The sequence below is a fragment of the Dendropsophus ebraccatus genome, chromosome 13 (genome assembly GCF_027789765.1).
Source record: "Dendropsophus ebraccatus isolate aDenEbr1 chromosome 13, aDenEbr1.pat, whole genome shotgun sequence".
In the NCBI taxonomy this organism is placed as follows: Eukaryota; Metazoa; Chordata; class Amphibia; order Anura; family Hylidae; genus Dendropsophus; species Dendropsophus ebraccatus.
The window spans coordinates 8,716,466-8,737,266 of NC_091466.1; the positions used below are offsets into that span (position 1 = coordinate 8,716,466).

General features: G+C 45.6%; 1 protein-coding gene across 1 annotated transcript in view; it reads left to right on the plus strand.

Annotated features, from left to right (window-relative positions):
- LOC138771449 (NACHT, LRR and PYD domains-containing protein 12-like) overlaps positions 1 to 20,801 on the plus strand; it is a 45,135-nt gene that overhangs the window by 18,139 nt on the left and 6,195 nt on the right. The window contains exons 4-11 of the mRNA XM_069951151.1: positions 401 to 572; positions 1,684 to 1,749; positions 3,240 to 3,918; positions 4,069 to 5,088; positions 6,335 to 6,505; positions 7,926 to 8,096; positions 10,610 to 10,780; positions 16,437 to 16,607. Of these exons, the coding sequence (XP_069807252.1) occupies positions 401 to 572; positions 1,684 to 1,749; positions 3,240 to 3,918; positions 4,069 to 5,088; positions 6,335 to 6,505; positions 7,926 to 8,096; positions 10,610 to 10,780; positions 16,437 to 16,607 (2,621 nt within the window). The remainder of the gene's footprint in view (positions 1 to 400; positions 573 to 1,683; positions 1,750 to 3,239; positions 3,919 to 4,068; positions 5,089 to 6,334; positions 6,506 to 7,925; positions 8,097 to 10,609; positions 10,781 to 16,436; positions 16,608 to 20,801) is intronic.

The following is a 20,801-nucleotide window of genomic DNA, read 5'->3' on the forward strand; positions in this document are numbered from 1 at the left end:
TGAGTGAATATTGCCGTAAACATTCGTAAAGCGTTCGCAAATATTTTCCCTTCGCAACTGCGGAGAATGGCATTATACTGCGATTTTGGGGTGTTGGGTGCAGGCATGCTCCCCCTAATGTCCCAGTGTCATTCCGGAGGTGTTGGCATCGTTTAGGGAGGTTTCATGGGGGACTTAGTGACCTCCAAGTGGGCGAATTTGGATTTCCAAGTGCCAAGAATTTTTTCCCCATAGACTATAATGGGATTGAGTATTCGTTTGAATAGTCGAATGTCGGTGCCTACTCAATTCGAATTCTCGAAAGTTGAATATTTCACTACTCGCTCATCTCTAATCTTAACCCTTTGTATCATGTATATTTATATAATGACTCTTATGTGTGATCTTTCTTGTGTTCTAGAAATATCAAACCTTAGAGAATGATAGAAAAACATTGGCCCGGACGTTACTACAGGATCTATTTGATAAAGGAAGACACGCTGTGATAGAATTGTGGGTCAGTCTTTATGCCTTACAGAGACATCATGGCTCCCCTGGTCTATATTCTGTGCTGGAGGAACTCCGTCATAGAGGTAACATCCTGTATGAGATAGGGGAGATGGGGTTACTGATGCACTGATAATGCAAATTGTTATGTGATCACAGAGCAGCACAGCAAGAAATGGGTTACATTAAAGGGGAACTATAAGCAGATTAGACAAATCTAACCTGCTGATAGCCCCTTATAGCGTTGGGGACATTGAGGAGGAAGGTATGTGCGTTACCTCCCTCCTCAGTGCCGGTCCCGCACTTTTAGTCGGAGTAATTTGCACTCCGGTGTGCTGTTAAGAGCACCTCCACATTATCGGCCCGCTCCTTCTAATGATAATCAGTGGAGCGGGTGGGCCAGATGATAGTAAGGTATGTCAGTTGTCTTTTAATTTTGTCACCAACAGCAAATGGATGGAGACAAACTGGTTCCTTAAACAACAGTTCCTTAAAGGGGTTATCCAGCATTAGAAAAATATAGCCACTTTCTTCACTGGTTTGGGTGTAGGTTTGGCAACTTAGTTCCATTGAAGTAAATGGAGCTTAATTGCAAACCCCAGTTAAACTAGAGACAAGAGTCATGCTGTCTTTGGAAGAAAGACCCCAGTGCTTTATAACCCCTTCAACTGCTCTTAGAGCAGAGTGGTGGTTGGTAACATAGACAACGAGCTATCAACAATGGCAGGGAAAGTGCAGAACATAGGCTCCTTTGTTATAAATGGAGCCGTGGGTCGGCATGTGGCCCAAGGCTCTATTCAATCTCTATGGAGCTGCTGGAGAGAGCCAAGTACAGCACTCAACTCTTTTTGGTGGCTCCATAGAGAATGAATGGAGCTGCCGGTCTTGAGCCAAACTGCAGCTCCATTCATAACAAAAGCAGCCAATCAAGAGATTCCCAGAGGGCACGAAGGTCTAATCCATGGGTCTCCAAACTGTGGCCCTCCAGCTGTTGCAATACTACATATCCCATCATGCCTGGACAGCCAAATTCAAAGCTTTTGCTGTCCAGGCATGATGGGAATTGTGGTTTTACAACAGCTGGAGGGACGCAGTTTGGAGATCCATGGTCTAACCTGTGGATAGGAGATAACTTTAAATTGGAAAACCCCTTTAAGGTTTAGGAGCCAACCTTGAGTTTCTGTCATTTCTTACTAGGTAACACTCTGGTGGAAGAAATCATCCTGGATGAACAGGGGCTCCAACTAGCTCCAGAAATGAAAGGTTAGTGTACATTACATAAACATATTAGAGGAAAAAATGCTCATTCTTTTCAATAAAGGGGGTTGACCATCAAGTATTTTCACTCCTAAACCTTATTTGTGTGTAAACCATAGCCCCCCCTAGTCCCCAGAGGAGGTAAAAATTTACCAACAACAATGCCTAGGAGCTCAGACAAAGTCTCAATTTTTTCTGGGGACTACAAGACACTTCTATCACCCCATCCCTAGGTGCCAGTGGCATAGTTACCATGGAGGCAGACCATGCAACTGGTACAGGGCCTGTGTGGGACGGGGGGCAGGCCCCTTGGCAAAACGTAGCTACAGCTCACAGCACCCACATCTGCCACATTCCTGCCCTGCCAGTCTCTCTTGCAGACGGAGGCAGCATTGCACCTCCAGTCGCAAGAACCCCCCCTCCCCCGATGCAGACACTAACATGAACCGGTGCATGTCCCTCACCGTTCATTCTCACAGCTCTGCAACACACCAGGGAAGTCTGGGAGAACAGAACGCTGTGGGACATGCGGCAGGTCCGGTAGTTTCTTGCTATGAATCCTAGCTACACCCCTGCTTGATGCATCTCACTAAAGAAAAATTACCTATTGGGCTAGCTGTCATTTACACTGGAATTAGTCCTAAAGAAAACGACAAGGTGGCTACTTGCATCTAAGAGGGGTTCAAAGGTGAAAATCAGGAGACCCTTCGAAGAGACCCAAAGTGAAATTGGTCAGGTACCACTGTGGGCCCCCACACCTACCGGTCCAACAACAAAACCCAGACAAAACCGCAATTTCTGGGGACTAAAAAATGCAAACATTTAACGTTAATCTTTTCTTAAACACTTTGGAGGGAACTCATCAAGTCTACGGCCAGAATGTACCCCTGGGAGACGGTGCAGATTTGCACCTTCTCCCTGGCGTACGCGTGGCAAGGCGGGGAGGAGGCATGGCCCTCTCCTACGCCACATTTACCAGATTTGCTTGAATGCGTAAATCATGGTGGAAACCTACTCCTGCTTAGATCAGCTGGTTAAAGAAGAAGCCCAGTGTGGGACAACTAATTATTTGGGGCTGGGGAAACAACATAAAAACAAGTTATAGTTACCTGTCCCGGTGCCCTCTCAGAGCCACATCCCTCTCCTGGACCCCAGCCTGCTGTCTTCTGAGCGCTCCTCCGGCTACGTCACAACCCAGCTAATGGATTCTCCGCTCAATCAGTCAGTCAGTGACTAGGGTGGGACATACTAAAGTTACAATATACATCCCGGCTGCCACAGGTTCCTAGCTGTCACATCAATCCCCAGCCATCTCATAGAAGATACTGGCGCCGCACAACCACACTCTGTCCCCGGATGTATATAGGTATCTCAGCAGTAAGACCCTCTGCGATCATTAACTTAACACATAACTGATGACATGTACAAAGTTATTGAAAATGACAGTAATGCTTTAAAGGGATTGTGACACCTTTGTTTTCTATTTTTTTCTATAGACACCCAGAACTGTCACAAGATACGTTTACATGAAAAAAACAGGAAACTCACAGAATGTATTCCTCCAAGATGTAACCAACAAGAAGAAAGTTTTCCACTGTCTACACGTTATGTGAACCTCATCATTGTCTCCACTGATCACTTTAGGGAACGCTCTGAGAATGAGATCATAGAGACCGGGGTAAAACATGAAAAATATTTAAGGAAAAGCAAAACCAAACTACAATGTGTTTCTCCCAACAAGATGTTCCGCTGGTGTCACCGATCCAGACTTGTGCCACACATGGTGATGGTGAGCGGCGTGCCGGGGGTAGGGAAGACCACGCTGATGCAGAAGTTTGTCTATGACTGGGTGAGGGGCGATCTCTATCAAAGATTCTCTTTTGTCTTTTTCTTCAAATTCCGGGAGCTGAACAGCCTGGATGAGGTTAGTCTGGAGACCATGATCCTCCAACAATACCCGGATCTGGAGAAGCAGATCCAGGTCATCTTAGAAGATCCAGAGAAACTTCTCTTTATATTTGATGGATTAGATGAAAGCAATCATACAATGGATTTCTCATCATATGACTTGTGCTCTAATCCTAGAGAGTGCAGACATTGTGGTCAGATTGTGGTTAGTTTGGTGAGAAAGTCTCTTCTTAATGGTTATTCAGTCCTGATGACCAGTCGCCCATGATTAAGGCTGCGGTGTAGCAGCCGAAACGCGTAGGCTTCAGTTGGGGGCATGCCGCACGTGTGTACGGTGACGGAGATACAATAAACAACGCACTTGATTCCACCTTGCCGGGAGCTGGACTCGTTTCTTTTCCGGACCAGTCGCCCAACCAGACTGGCATCAATAGATTGTACAGCCTTCCAGAGAATAGTGGAAATCACTGGATTTCTTCCAGAAGAACGATGGACGTACTTTGAAAATTTCTTCCCCGACCCTGAACTGGCAGAAAAGGCTTTTACTTATGTGAAGCAGAATGACACATTGTACACGTTCTGTTACCTCCCGTCCTACTGCTGGATCATCTGTACAGTGTTATCCAGGAGCTTCCAGACAACTTGTAGTGATCAGTCGCCATCATTATTACCCAAAACAGTCACCCAGCTCTTTGCCATATTTGTCGCCAACATTCTGGCCAATCACAGCCTGGACAAGAGTGACGCTCAGAAGGTCCTGCAGTCCTTGGGATGGATGGCAGAACATGGAGTCATGAATCATATGATTATTTTTGATGATCGAGATTTAGGTTCTTTCCATGTGGACAATAAGTCAAAGCTCTTGTCAAGTTTTCTGATGGAATCAGGCGATCCTGTGTCCTATTCCTTCTTACATCTCACTGTTCAGGAATTCTTCTCCGCCTTGGTGCATTATACTGATTATTCTCCTGAAAAATTACAGGAATCACTAAATAAAGCCAATTCCTATCCTGATGGACGTGGTGAGATGTTCCTCCGTTTTCTGTGTGGTCTATCAGACGCCTCCACCAGGGCAATACTAATTGAACACCTGAACAAACAAGCAGCTCAGGCCTCCAGAGATGTCATCACTTGGTTGAAGGACTTTCTCGTACAAGATGGAAAGCTGATGGAAAATCAAGACAAGAAACAACTTCTTCTTAGTTCCTTTTTCTATCTGTTTGAGGCCCGGAATAGAGCTCTTGTTCTGGAATCATTACAAACGCATAAACATTTTGATCTTTCTGGTGTCCCCATGTCGACTCTAGACCACACAGTGTTAGCATTTATTCTGGAAACCTGCACAAATATAAGAAATGTAAATCTATCTGAATGTTCCTTAAACAATGAGGGATTGGAAAGAATTGTACCAGCTTTACGGAACCTTCAGAGTCTGAGGTACAATAGTCCCATATGTTATCTTTTTTTCCATCAGATACTCTTATTCCATTTAGACTTTAGTGCAGCAAGGTGATCCGCAACCTAGCCATTGGGGTGGAAAAAAAGCTGCCATATTAGAAGGAGGCAAGTTTGCTAAAAGAATATTTGCAAAATTTGAAATATGGAAATGCAATGGAAATACTCCTTTAAGCACTTAAGTGTTGCTAATGAATATATGTGCAGTCATATAGCAATCAATTACTTATCCATACATATTACATTAAATACATACTTTACATATTACAGACCCATCCATGGCAGGAAGGAGCGGAGCACTTGTCCAGCACAGTTGTGAGCTACAGTATGCCTATTCTCTGTCTCCAGGGACGTAACTTGACATAACCATAACATATAGGTTTTTTAGTGCCTTATTTTAGGTCTCTTACTAGCCTAAGGTAATGGATTTATTTATTTGTTAGTGCCCTGCTGTCAACTGTTTATGTCTTTTTTTTCAGTCTGTCTACAGTACAGAGGGTTTTAGCATTTGACATATTGCAGAGTTCTGCCTGTTGAGTTTTCTGGTCCTGTCCTTGATATCACATATTTCTTTTAGTTTGTCCAGTTGTGTTTGTACTATATCTGAAACATTCTATAAGACTGCTATTCCCTGCAACAATACTACCCCTATCATCAACTAATAACTAAAGTTAATTCACTGTTTTCACTTCTGACATTTGATACCTTCCTGCTGATGGGTCTCGCTTTTCTCCCATACACTAGTCTCAGTGAATATATACTATAGCTGCTGTAATTCCTGACATCCTCCACACACACAAGATGCGGCTTCTAGTGATGACATTTATGGATGTTACTAACAGTGTATCTAATCCTACCATCCAGCACACACAAGAGGCGGCTTCTAGTGATGACATTTATGGATGTTACTAACAGTGTATCTAATCCTACCATCCAGCACACACAAGAGGCGGCTTCTAGTGATGACATTTATGGATGTTACTAACAGTGTATCTAATCCTACCATCCAGCACACACAAGAGGCAGCTTCTAGTGATGACATTTATGGATGTTACTAACAGTGTATCTAATCCTACCATCCAGCACACACAAGAGGCGGCTTCTAGTGATGACATTTATGGATGTTACTAACAGCCAGGGACATTTTCTTTCCACATTCACAATCTACAGATTTTATACTAACAATTTGTGGACGCATCACTCACATCTCATCTTCTTATTTTTACAGCTTGTATGGTAATACTCTACCAGAAACTTCCTGCACCCATTTGGCATCTGTAATAAGGAATAATCCATCCTTGAAGGTACTTAACCTTTCTGGTAACCGTCTGTCCGGTCCTCACTTCAGTGACTTGATGGACGCTTTGTCCAGTCCAGACTGCAGGATAAAGGAATTACAGTGAGTATAAGAGATGTATGTGTGGGGGAAAAAGTTAGGAAACACTCTTTACTGTACATTTACTTGTCTATAAAACAAAAAGAAAAAACAAATCTTCATACACCCCTTAAAAGATGGCCCATATCTCACCTTAGTTCCTGTAACCTCTGCCAACTATATATACCGTAGACAAGGGGGAACTCAAACAACACCCACCGGTATCTTTCATTGCGTGTGTGTGACATGGTCAGACCCATTCTGTTTAAATTCTGAAGCATTGACTCGTAGACTCACCAATCCAATACACCAAGTGTAAGGGCTACTAAAAATTGAAGGGAAAGAGGGAATCCCATACACCCTTGCATACACCATACACCATTGCACATAAAGCAGGGCCCCCTGCACATGCTGTAAAAATTTTGTGTGAGAGCCTGGTTGCAACGGTTGTGACTCTCATTCTAATGGTGAATAAAAGGTAGCTATGACCCTCATTATATTTGTGAATAAGAGCCGGTTGTGACCCTGATTACACTGGTCTACATTTGAAAAAAAAATTCTGCTGACCTAAATATTTTTTCAGATTTTTCCCAAATGAAAGGTGCTGATTCCATATTTGAAGGCAAAAAAATATGCAATACGTCAATTTTTTTTCACAAATGAGAAATGTTTGATTAACCGAGCCAATTCTCATTTTTATGCTTTCATTTTGCCCTCCTTGGGTGACACTTATGAAAGTCCTGCCCGAGGTGTACGCCAGGGAGAAGGAGCAGATTTGCCCCTTCTCCTTGGTGTACATCTGCCAGGTAGGCATAAATCTATCCAAATCTACATCTGTTGAAAGCAGGTGTAGATTTAGTACACTGGGAGCACATCTGGCCGTGGAAAGGGGGACAGGGCCCAATAAAAGATGGCATACAAGTCTTCATAAATCCCCCCCCCCCCCTTGTGTTTAAAAAGCCATACTGTTTGCATTTTCTCACTTACAGACCCACATGCAACTGCATAAGTTTCCTCCCACCAATTTGAAAGAGCCAATGAACGTGTGGGGATAGAAGGGCACATCAAGTAATGTAGTAGCCATGTTTACTACTGGCATTACTGTGATTGAATGTACGATTAGCATCATTAGGTACCTTACGTGTATGTCATAAAACGCAGTGCTGAGGAGAATTTTCTCAGTCTTTCCTGATTCTTGTGCCGTTCATTAGGGAGAGTGAGACAAGCAGGGCCAGAATCAGAATATACTGTAGCTAAGCAAACCCCTACGGGTTTCAGTGAAAATATCCTATAGCTGCTGCCATTCCTGACATCCCTCACACACAAGAGGTGGCTTCTAGTAATGACATTTATGGATGTTACTACCAGTCGGGGACATTTTCTCTCCACATTCACAATCTACAGATGTTATACTAACCCACATCTCATCTTCTTATTTCTACAGTGTGGGTAGTAATGCTCTACCAGAGACTTCCTGCACCCAGTTGGCATCTGGAATAAGGAATAACCGGTCCTTGAAGATACTTGTCCTGCATAATAACTATCTGTCCGGTCCTCACTTCAGTGACTTGATGGATGCTCTGTCCAGTCCAGACTGCAGGATAGAGGAATTACTGTGAGTATAAGAGATGTGTACTGTACATGACATGTCATGAGAAGTAGGGCACAAGGTATACATGTGTAGTACCTGCAAAGGAGATGGAAGTTGTAGTGTTGGACTTTTTCCTGACTCCTTTACAGCTTTATGGTATTTTTTTCCTGCTCTGGTGGAAGGTGCACAAATAACATCCTCATATGCACCTCTCTGGAAGCGGGGAAGGACTGGATGACCCGGGCCCCTTTCAACTACAAGTGTGTCCTATGGATATGCTTACAGTTAAAAAAGGACTTTTCCTTTTCCTTAAGGATCCCACTGCAAATTTGCCTCATGGCAGAGGTGCCCCCAGCAGTTATTTTCCATGCAACAGGTTGGGGCCCCAGCAGTTTCACCCCTCATCTTAAGTTAGAAATTACCCTGGTTAGATATAGAGAAAATGAATGCTAGTCAGACACGGGGAAGCATTGCATGAAAAAGCTCACACCAGTCACACATTACAGAAAGGACCATGACTGGTGGACCGTGCCTCTTGCCATGCTTTCAGCACTAATATAAAGAGGTCTTTCTATTATAAATTGAAGGCTTTTTGGAGGATTATCTAGTTCTCGGGGGGGGGGGGGGGGGGGGGGGGCAGTGGTGTCTAACATCACTGTGTCAGCAAAAATGCATGAAGCCCACCAGGTACTGCTTTTGTGACTTGGTGGCTCTCTAACAAACTATCCCCCAAAATTGAGCACCAGAAAAACATGTCTTCACCAAAATCTAAATCAAAAGGCTATGTTCACACAGTAAAATATAGACAAAATATGGACATAATTTAGAGTGAAAAATACTGCTGTATTTTCAATGTAAGGCTATGTTCACATGTTGTAAGAGATCGGCCGTTCCATGACCCTGCCGGATGAATTTGAAGTACTTGCCGGATTATCTTTAGCGCCGCTGAATTCTGATGTGGGCGCATTGTGCACACCCGCATGAGAATTCCCCACTGCACACAATGGAGAGAGAGATCAAGCAAAAGAAAGAGTTCCTGCTGCAGTGTATTCCAGAGCCTGGCCTTGAGGCCAGGACCCATTTGTGGGACTATATCTATGAGAGTCTTTCCTATTGAGGACCTCTATCCTAGCCATGTCAGGCTACAGTTGTAAGTGGTGAGGCCACTGTAGGCTTGGAAATTGGGAACCCTATCCTTGTTGGGCAGCTATCCTCTTCTTTAAACCCTGATAACTAGACAGAAGCAAATGTCTGCAGTTAGGTAAGAGCAATATAAGCAGAGAACGCTGCTGCAATTCACTAGGTTTCCTTAGGGGTCACTAGGTGAGGCCTATGTCACCGAATCACGTGTCACTCTGTGCCCACAGACAGCAGTAGGTGGATGTTCATAGATGGATGTTCATTGATGTAGGTCTAAAGTATTTTTAAGTATTCAGAGACTTTATCTAAGTATTATCCACCAATTAGAAGCTGTGAAGTATCTTCAAGTAACCAAACTCCTTTCCCTAAAGTATTTTTAAGTATACCTGCACACAGCAATGATTGTCTAAAAATATCTCCAAGCACCTAGATCACTAAACGGATCTCAGTCAGCCAAGTATTATCTGTATTGCACTTTATTGAAAGAGAACTGTTATGGCATTTACTGTGCTTTTAAAAAGATCATAAAATAAACTTTGCACCTGGTTAAGCTTAATTGCTGGACTCTGTGGTTCCTCACACTACAGCTCGCACTACAGCTGCACCTACACCAATCCTACAGATGTGTGTTGGTACATCCAGGTGGGGGCACATACCACTCCTGGATACTGTGACAAATGCCTTAGGGCTACACTAGCACCTACCCTAGCTGATAACCCCTGGTTCCCCTGGGTTACCACACATGACAAGGTTCTTAAACCCCCCCCCCCCCCCCCCCACTAGCTCCACCTTAAAAAAAAAAAACCCTGTTCAAACAGTCCCCACTTATCCCCTCCCTCTTCCCTTATGTTAACCCTTTCCTGCCTGCTTTTGCCCTGTCATGTCTGCCTCCCCAGAGCCATCTTTCCCATTGAGCAGGGTAGATGGCTGCCCTGATTCATAGCGGCCATGATTCATAGGGGGCCCCTCTGTCCTGCCCAATGGAAAAGATGGCTCTACATCTGGCTGCTGATCACCTGCTGAGGAGCCGTGCCGCCTTACTGAGGGGGCCCGTGTCAACGTGTCATTCAACACTGTGAGCAGCTTATGTGGTGGTGGTCTATGTATGGGACGGGGGGAGCAGGTTGGGGGGCTCATAACACTGTTAAGATGGTGGGGGCCCTCCCCCTCATGTCCGGCCTCTTTCTACACTATGTATTTCCCTCTACCTTCTCCACTAGCTCTTCCCCCTCTTCATTTCATATGGCTGCAGTTTCAGGCTCTGCTTACATACAGTGACTATAACATAGACACTATAGCCCCGATTTATTAATTTGTCTGAAGCCAAAGCTATCTGGTTTAGCTCATAGCAACCAATCCACATGCGCCACCCACATCTCATCTTCTTATTCTTACAGATTGGATGGAAATGGTCTAAAAAACACTTCCTGCACCCAGATGGCATCTATGATACGAAAAAACCAGTCCCTGAAGAGACTTGAGCTGTCTAGTAACAATCTGTCCGGTCCTCACTTCAGTGACTTGATGGACGCTCTGTCCAGTCCAGACTGCAGGATGGAGGAATTACTGTGAGTATGAGATGTGGACGAGACTAAGCAATTTGTGGCACATGTTATGGTGGTGTAGTTACCATAGAAGCAGGGTAGGCAGCTGCTATGGGGCCTATGGGAGAGGGGGGGCCCGGGGATGCACAAGGAAGATAAGACCTGCCCTGTGTCCTTCTGCTTAACCCCTTATAGAGCCAATTTCGATTTTTGCGTTTTCGTTTTTTCCTTCTTGTGCTTAAAAGGCCATAGCACTTGCATTTTTCCACCTAGAATCCAGCATGAGCCCTTATTTTTTGCGTCATTAATTGTACTTTGCAAAATTTTTGCATAAAGTACACTGCAAAACCAGAAAAAAATTCAAAGTGTTGTGAAATTGAAAAAAAAAAAACCGCATTTTGTTTATTTGGGGGAAATGTGTTTTTACGCCATTCGCCCTGACTTGTTATGCATGTTCCTCAAGTCGTTACGATTACAACGATATGTAACATGTATAACTTATATTGTATCTGATGGCCTGTAAAAAATTCTAACCATTGTCAACAAATATACGTCACTTAAAATCGCTCCATTCCCTTGATTCCTTGATTGCGACGACATTTTGATCGCTTTTTATTACAATTTTTCTGGATTTGATGCGACCAAAAATGCGCAATTTTGCACTTTGGGATTTTTTTGCGCTGACGACGTTTACCGTGCGAGATCAGTAATGTGATTAATTAATAGTTCAGGTGATTACGCACGCGGCGATAGCAAACATGTTTATTTATTTATTTATTTACTTTTATTAATAACCTGGGAAAAGGGGGGTGATTCAGACATTTATTAGGGGAGGGGGCTTTTTACTATTAACAACACTTTTTTTTTTACTTTTACACTTATACTAGAAGCCCCCATAGGGTTAGGGTTATTCCCATCCGGGGTTAGGGTTATTCCCCCCTGGGGTTAGGGTTATTCCCCCCTAGGGTTAGGGTTATTCCCCCCTGGGGTTAGGGTTATTCCCCCGTAGGGTTAGGGTTATTCCCATCCGGGGTTAGGGTTATTCCCCCCTGGGGTTAGGGTTATTCCCCCCTAGGGTTAGGGTTATTCCCCCCTGGGGTTAGGGTTATTCCCCCGTAGGGTTAGGGTTATTCCCCCCTGGGGTTAGGGTTATTCCCCCCTAGGGTTAGGGTTATTCCCCCCTAGGGTTAGGGTTATTCCCCCCTGGGGTTAGGGTTATTCCCCCCTGGGGTTAGGGTTATTCCCCCCTAGGGTTAGGGTTATTCCCCCCTAGGGGACTTCTAGTATAAGTGCTCTGATCTCTCATAGAGATCTCTGCAGCATAAATATGCTGCAGAGATCCATGAGATAGGCACTCGTTTACTTCCGGCTGCTGAAGCCGGAAGTAAACAAGTGCCGAGCAGGGGACGGCGCCATCTTGGAGCGGTCCCCGGCCGGCTTCAGTTACGGAGATCGCTCCTCCGGGATAACATCCTGGAGGAGCGATCTCCCCACTAGACACCAGGGATGATGCTGCGTCTGGTAATCGGATGCAGCTGTCAACTTTGACAGCTGCATCTGATTACTGTATTAGCGGGCAGGGCGATCGGACCATGCCCGCTAATACCTGCGGTCCCGGGCTACAAGCGGCACCCAGGACCGTCGCGGTTCAGAGCGTGGCCGCCGCGCGGCCCCGCTCTCAACGTCCCTAACGGCATCAGGGCGTAAATATACGCCCTATGTCGTTAAGGGGTTAAGTGACCCAAAGTTTATTTACATGCTGCAACACAAAAAAGGGTTAAAAGCAGAAGAGAAGGAGATCTCTGCTTCACTGCTCTGATAATTCCTGACCTCTGTTCTCCAGAGCTTCTGCAGAGGTCAAGGGTTATCCGTGCACTAGCCATCTCCTTCTCTTCTGCTTTTAACCATTTTTTGTGCTTCATGTAAGTGAGGTTTGTGACACTTACACACTTCAGTACATAAGGAGTTAAGTAGAAGGTAGTCTGCTCCTGCACCTATCTATTTAACCATAACGGCTCCTAATTGGCCCTTATAGTTAAATACAGTGAACTGACAGAGCAAGCAGCCATTGGCTCTCTGCTCTGCCAGTCATTCTTGTGAATGCCTCTGGCCACAAGCGATTTTATTTTTTGGCCACATCACCGAGTCTATATATACAGTTTTTTTTGCTATGGGGCCCCATGAATCCTAGCTACGCCCCTGGGTAAGGAAGTAACATTGTAGCATAAACAGGAACAGTAGGGAAGACTTATCGAGCAGTTTTACAAAAGGAATCTACTTTGTTGCCCATGGCAACCAATCACAGTTCGCCTTTCATTTTACCAGAGTACATTGATATATGAAAGCTTATCTGTGATTGGTTGCTATGGGCAACAAAGAACATTTGTGGTGAGCCCCCGGTGTGGTGTTATATCGGAGGAACGAATGGTCCTTTGCTAGGTGGTGAGGTGTGACACCACGCTGGAGGTGGTTGACCGAGATACAGCCGGACCTTGGAATGTTACTTCGTGACGCCAATGCCGGATAGGCACACAGGTGTGATGGCACGCCTGCTTTTAGTTTTGAAGGCCAGTTGTACCCTTCTCCCGTGTGGTCAGTGTCCTGCCGGGTTGCTATCGGGTCCCTTGGGTTAACGTGATCATGGATGGCCAGAGTGGTGTAGTGACCCTCCCGGACTATAGGACCCACCACCCACAGAAAGGGGAAGTGTCCCAAGGCTGTGGTGTGTGCTCTGTCGGTGGATAGCGAAAAATCACATAGTCTCTTGAGCGTGGATAAGTTTGTTTTACTTGAAGTTGCAAATGTGCAGCAGGTCATACAGTTTCTACTGAACAGTATGAGGTTTCTCTCAAAAAAGCACTTGATATCACACTTGACAATAGTTCCAAATAAATATTTAACAATACAGCAACCTGATTAGTAGTAAAAGTGTAGTGTAGAAGAAGAAGAAGAACTGTGCCCACTAGACTCGGCTGAACCTTCCTAGAGGGTGACATAGGCCCCAGACCTTGTTACCTGGGATGAGCGTAATGCTGAGGGTTCCTTGCTGTCACCCGCGCTGCAAGATAGAGTTCCTAGGCTTATTGCAACTTTGCTCTGTCTGGATCAGTTCCTAGCTCCTTGGCTTTAGTTGTGGATACTGTCCTGCTCTGTGACTTCTCCTTGTCCACGGCGCGTGTTGAGGGGTTCAACAGTGCATAGTGCTGTGTAGCGGTACTAGAAAGAAAGTTGTTAGAGGTTTACTGTCTTGCATCCTTCCCAAAGGGGGTACTAGCTAAGACTGCACTTTTGAGGCTACGGGGACTTGGCAGAGGGCCAGGGCCCAGATAGGACCACTGTGGAGAGCTGTCTAGCTTGCGTCCTTCCTCCACAATACCTAACACGAAATACCTAACACGTAACTAGCGTGCGCTGTGAGTGGGTGAAGAGTGCATCAGAAGAAATAAGAAGAGAGGTGATAGGAGAGAAGAAAAACAGATTCCTACTGGTCTACAGATTCAGGTGACACATAAAGAAACAATAACTCTTTACATCTTTCAGCTGTGCAGCTTCCAAATACATATATATAATACAGTGACATCTAGTGGCGAAACTTTAGTACTACTTTCATCACCACACAAGTACAATAAATACAGACTTTTGCGAGGGGTGTACATAACTGTAATACCCATGGTAGGACACCACACATTCTTATTGAAAGACAGTACCATAAACCAGTTCCCAATTTAACCTTTAACTCTCGTCTCTCTCTGGGGGCTCTATAGAGAATGAATGGAGCTATGTGTCACACACCGACCCACGGCTCCATTCATAATAAAGGAGCCGGGAGCCGATCTAGAGATCCCCAGGGGGCACAAAGGTCGGACCCCCCACGATCTCATACTTGTCCCCAATCCTGTGGATAGGGGATAAGTGAGTTTAAATTGGAAAACACCTTTAGGGAAATTCTACTGTTCAAGCCAATACAGGAATATAGAGGGAGATTTATGGCGCTGTCTTACAGAAGGAATGGCCTGTGTTGCCCATGGCAACCAGGTCACCTGCTAACTTGCGCCTCCATTTATATCTAGTCGGGGAGTTAAACTAGAGGTCGCCGGGGGCACGGAGGTCATGCAAAATCGGACTTAGAGGCCACAGCTCTTACTGCCCTACACCCTGTGATAGGATAATGTAACACAGATAACCATGAGTAACCATTGAATTGATTTGGCTGCATATATGGTAATCCAGGAGTACTAGATGGAACTGTAGTGTCCCAGTACAGGTGTGCCACTAAGTTATATTCCACCTGTAAAAAGGTAACTCTGTTAGGTGTCACACTCTGCGATGATGGGTAATGATGTTGGTTAGGGTGTTCCTAGGGTGACCCCTCCTTTTAAAGTGCTTAGCACTGCATAGTAGATTTAGTCGTATTTGTGAAAGAACTGGTTGTCTCTTACTGCATCTTTACACTACTGTGTCTAGACTAGACTACACACTTTGTCCCCGACAGGGGTCCTGGCATCAGCCAGGCCCTGGCTTAACTACAGCAGGAACAGCAGTTTTTGCGTTTGTCCTCTCTAAGAATCTGACTAGAACTGAACTGCACTTCCTCCACCATGTTACTCCTCCTACAGGGTCTTCTGTATGCCTACCTGTGAGTGCTGGGGATGAGTGTATGCAGGAGAGAGGAAAAGAGATAGGTTAGAAATAGAGAACACCTCCTATTGGTCAATAACAAATACATGGTATACAATGAACATTAACCCAATACTAACTTCAGCTGTGCAATACATAGACATATAGAAAATACTGACATCTAGTGCCGAAACTTCAGAATACCTCATCACCACTTTAACCTGAAAGAAAAGGCTTTTTGACAGGTGCACAGGAGAGAGAAAAACACCAGTGGTGGGAGACCACATCAGTGGGTATCACCACTCCTGGCCACCATGACAAGTGCCCAAGTAAAACACCAACAAGCCCACTGCTGTTACCACTTAGCAACCCCGGGTCACAGCAGAACTTTTAAGGGCAGGGGTTGCTGTACTGCTGCAGCACTTGTCATGGGGCTCAGAGTGGTATAAGCCCTCCCTGGGTCCCAACACACACCCAATAAAAGAGTGGTCCCTGTGACCCTGTACTGGCCTTTAACAGGCTGAACAACATAAGTAGCTTTTGTGAGGTTATCCCTGCTGGGATTGGACAGCAATCCAACTCTTTGCTGACGGCAGACAGGAGCAAAACATCTGCTTTAGCATGTACACCATTAACCAATTACACTTGTACCTTCAGCTGTGCTGTGCAATAAGAGAAAATACATGGTGACATCTAGTGACCAAATTTCAGCATTGCATCTTACCATCCACAGAATTCCTAACAGTAGGTTCCTTCAGTGACCACCTACACATACACAGAACCAGCAGTGGCACATGGGTTCTGGGACACTGCACCCAGACATATATGAGACAAACATATAATTAATTAATTGATTGATTGATTGATTGATTAACAGACATACAGAGAGACCTGAGTAAGAAACAGCAATGCCCTCCCAGACACACAAAAACACACACACAGACCACCGCCACCATTCCTAATTTACACCACATGCAAGACCTCCATTCCTGACATCTGCTATAGATATCTACAATCTTTATGTTAATAATAATACCAAAATCTCATCTTCTTATTATTACAGATTGGGTAGTAATAATCTACCAGACACTTCCTGCCCCCAGCTGGCATCTGGAATAAGGAATAACCAGTCCTTGAGGAAACTTGACCTGTCTGGTAACCGTCTGTCTGGTCCTCACTTCAGTGACTTGATGGACGCTCTGTCCAGTCCAGACTGCAGGATAGAGGAATTACTGTGAGTATAAGGGATGTGTGTGATTTGAGACTAAACAGTTGGGAAAAGTCATGCACAGAACACGGGATAATCCATGTTTACGTACTTGCATACAATTCCCATGTTTACATCTCTAGATATAGAGAACTGGGTTGAAGAAATTACAGTGAGTATAAGTGATGTGTACAGGATGAGCCATGTGCGACCCACGTTATACATGGATTTTATACTATTTTATGCTCCGCACCATTGTTATGTCTATGAGATAAACTGCTGACTGCTCCTTGTTATGTGACGTCTCTACTGGTATCTGACTGTTTTGTCTCCAGATTCGCTTCGCAAATTTGCTAAACATGGCGGACGCACATGTTAGCTTACAGAACTGTCTTTTGGCGGGAGCAAGGGACTATCCATAATCCTTTGCACCGGTGCAATCAGCTGCAAACCTCACTGTGATGTCAGCTACCCCCCCCCCCCCCATCCCCCTCTATATGAGGTGATTGGCTTCCTGAAGGCGGCCAGTCAGCTGTGTATAGTGGAGAGCAGGTTGCAGCAGGGAGAGAAATAAAGAGAGATAGGGACAGAGAGGAGAGGAGAGAAATACATAGAGAAAGGGACAGAGAGGAGAGGAGAGAGAGAAATACAAAGAGATAGGGACAGAGAGGAGAGGAGGGAGAGAAAAACAGAGAGATAGGGACAGAGAGGAGAGGAGAGAAATACAGAGAGATAGGGACAGAGAGGAGAGGAGGGAGAGAAATACAAAGAGAAAGGGACATAGAGGAGAGGAGGGAGAGAAATACAGAGAGATAGGGACAGAGAGGAGAGGAGGGAGAGAAATACAGAGAGATAGGGACAGAGAGGAGAGGAGGGAGAGAAATACAGAGAGATAGGGACAGAGAGGAGAGGAGAAAAATACAGAGATAGGGACAGAGAGGAGAGGATAGAAATACAGAGATAGGGACAGAGAGGAGAGGAGAAAAATACAGAGATAGGGACAGAGAGGAGAGGAGGGAGAGAAATACAAGGAGATAGGGACAGAGAGGAGAGGAGAGAGAGAAATACAAAGAGATAGGGACAGAGAGGAGAGGAGGGAGAGAAATACAGAGAGATAGGGACAGAGAGGAGAGGAGAGAAATACAGAGAGAAAGGGACATAGAGGAGAGGAAAGAAATACAGAGAGATAGGGACAGAGAGGAGAGGAGAGAAATACAGAGAGATAGGGACAGAGAGGAGAGGAGAGAAATACAGAGAGATAGGGACAGAGAGGAGAGGAGAGAAATACAAAGAGAAAGGGACATAGAGGAGAGGAAAGAAATACAGAGAGATAGGGACAGAGAGAAGAGGAGAGAAATACATAGAGAAAGGGACAGAGAGGAGAGAAATACAGAGAGATGGGGACAGAGAGGAGAGGAGAGAAATACAAAGAGAAAGGGACATAGAGGAGAGGAAAGAAATACAGAGAGATAGGGACAGAGAGGAGAGGAGAGAAATACAGAGAGATAGGGACAGAGAGGAGAGGAGAGAAATACAGAGAGATAGGGACAGAGAGGAGAGGAGAGAAATACAAAGAGAAAGGGACATAGAGGAGAGGAAAGAAATACAGAGAGATAGGGACAGAGAGGAGAGGAGAGAAATACAGAGAGATATGGACAGAGAGGAGAGGAGAGAAATACAGAGAGATAGGGACAGAGAGGAGAGGAGAGAAATACAGAGAGATAGGGACAGAGAGGAGAGGAGAGAAATACAGAGAGATAGGAACAGAGAGGAGAGGAGAGAAATACAGAGAGATAGGGACAGAGAGGAGAGGAGGGAGAGAAATACAGAGAGATAGGGACAGAGAGGAGAGGAGAGAAATACATAGAGAAAGGGACAGAGAGGAGAGGAGAGAGAGAAATACAGAGATAGGGACAGAGAGGAGAGGAGAGGAGAGAGAGAAATACAGAGATAGGGACAGAGAGGAGAGGAGAGAGAGAAATACAGAGATAGGGACAGAGAGGAGAGGAGGGAGAGAAATACAGAGATAGGGACAGAGAGGAGAGGAGAGAGAGAAATACAGAGAGATAGGGACAGAGAGGAGAGGAGGGAGAGAGATACAGAGAGATAGGGACAGAGAGGAGAGGAGGGAGAGAAATACAGAGAGATAGGGACAGAGAGGAGAGGAGAGAAATACAGAGAGAAAGGGAAAGAGACGAGAGGAGAGAGAGAAATACAGAGAGATAGGGACAGAGAGGAGAGGAGGGAGAGAAATACAGAGAGATAGGGACAGAGAGGAGAGGAGGGAGAGAAATACAGAGAGATAGGGACAGAGAGGAGAGGAGAGAAATACAGAGATAGGGACAGAGAGGAGCGGAGGGTGGAGTGTTGGTGGTTTTCTGTGGGAGCAGTGAAGCCATTGTCCAGTATACCAAGTAACTGGGTGACTGTTGTTCATTATACCAAGTCCCTGGGTGTGCTCTATCTCCCGATCGGTACAGATCTGAATACTCAGAACCGGACTAATCAAAACTTTTGACATGTCTCTATGACATGTCTTATATACGTAATATTGCATTAAGCGCCCCACTGTGTACTATAAAGTGTGTTATAGAATCTGGCCACTAGATGTCAAATGTATGTATGCAGATTGTGTTGCGATAGTAGAAAAACAGAAATTAGCAGCACTCCTATGCCTATGTTCAAACTGCAGGTTGCACGGTGCTTGTGGCTTAAGTACAGAAAGAAAACAGAGTGCAACAGAAACCTACCGGTGCAAGTGCTCACAGCATATACTCCCCCTGGCATACACAAGATAAAAACCTGCTCCAGGGGCGGACAAAGACTGCATAGGGCCACTGTACAAAAAATTTGCCTGGGACCCCCCATAAGCAAACCATGCCACCACATTCCTGGCTGCCCCCATCCCCACACACAATACCCATCCTGGCTGCCTCCCATCCTCACACACCTACCCATCCTAGCTGCCCCCAATCCCCACACACAATACCCCACCTGTCCCCCCCAGTGGTCCTCCAGGTCATTAGGATGCTCGATGCCGCGATCGCCAACTGCCAAGTGATGTCACTGATATGCGCGTCCCAGGGCAGGAGCATGGCGCCACTGTGGCCGGCCGTGGCTCATGTATCCAATAGAGGAGTGTGGTATGTGGGGCGGGAAATGCGTGGGACAGGCTGCGGCTGCTGGCATCTTGTGCTGACGGGCCGCAGGTGGCAGGACATCTGATCAGGCGCCTGGTACATGGGTGGATAGACGATACATATCAGCTATGCGGAGGGGCTCAGGGCAGTGAAGAGGCTCACTAGGCTGAGGCTCAGAGTCCGAGACTGGCGGGCCCCTCTGGTGACCTGGACCCCTGTGCAGCTGATCCTGCTGCACAAGTGATTTGTCCGCCACTGACCTGCTCTATAGCTATTAAAAAATGGGGATCTTGGCAAACTATTTGATCAGAGTGTACCATGTCACCACGCACTTGTAGGCTGCTGTTGCACTTTTAGTTTTTTTGTGTTGCAATGGTCTCATAATGTGGTGTTCCACCAGGTGATGTTAATACTGATATTCACCAGCTCAGCCGGAGGTGTTAATGTCATGATGCCAGGGCTTGTCCAGCACACAGGTGTGATTTTGATATCTGCTTGTTTGTGTGGCTGGCTGTACTCTTCAAATGGTCGGTAACCTGCCGGGTTGTTGTGGGTCCCTTGGGCTCTTGTCACAGCAGTCCTGAGTGGCAACTAACCCACCCGGACTGTTGGTACTGCCACCCACAGAAGGGAGAAAAAAATGATCCAAGGTGTGCGGGAATTTGTATAGATGCCTGTGCGAATGGAAGATAACAGAGTCCCGGTATTATAATAAATAGAACATCTGTACTGTCAGGATTTGCAATATAACAGTACACGTTTCACAGAGTATATAAATCCTTATGCGATGCCCTGGCCCCTGGGGGCCACTTCCGCAGTTCTGGTGTTATGAGCGGGCAACGACCGGGGCAGCTGCAGGGGTTATACTTGTCACGGTATAGGCCTGAGGGCAGCACAGCCGTAGGGCCGGTCTGAGGAATCTGCGGGTGATGATGGGCATGCGATTCTTCGCTGCACTTAGTCAGGGCACCAGTTAGTGGACACCAATGCCAGGGTTCAGTAACAGCGGTTTTATTATAGATAAGGTAACTAGTAGCAACAGTTCTGTCCGGATGCAACCGGGTATATAGCAGGCTTTGAC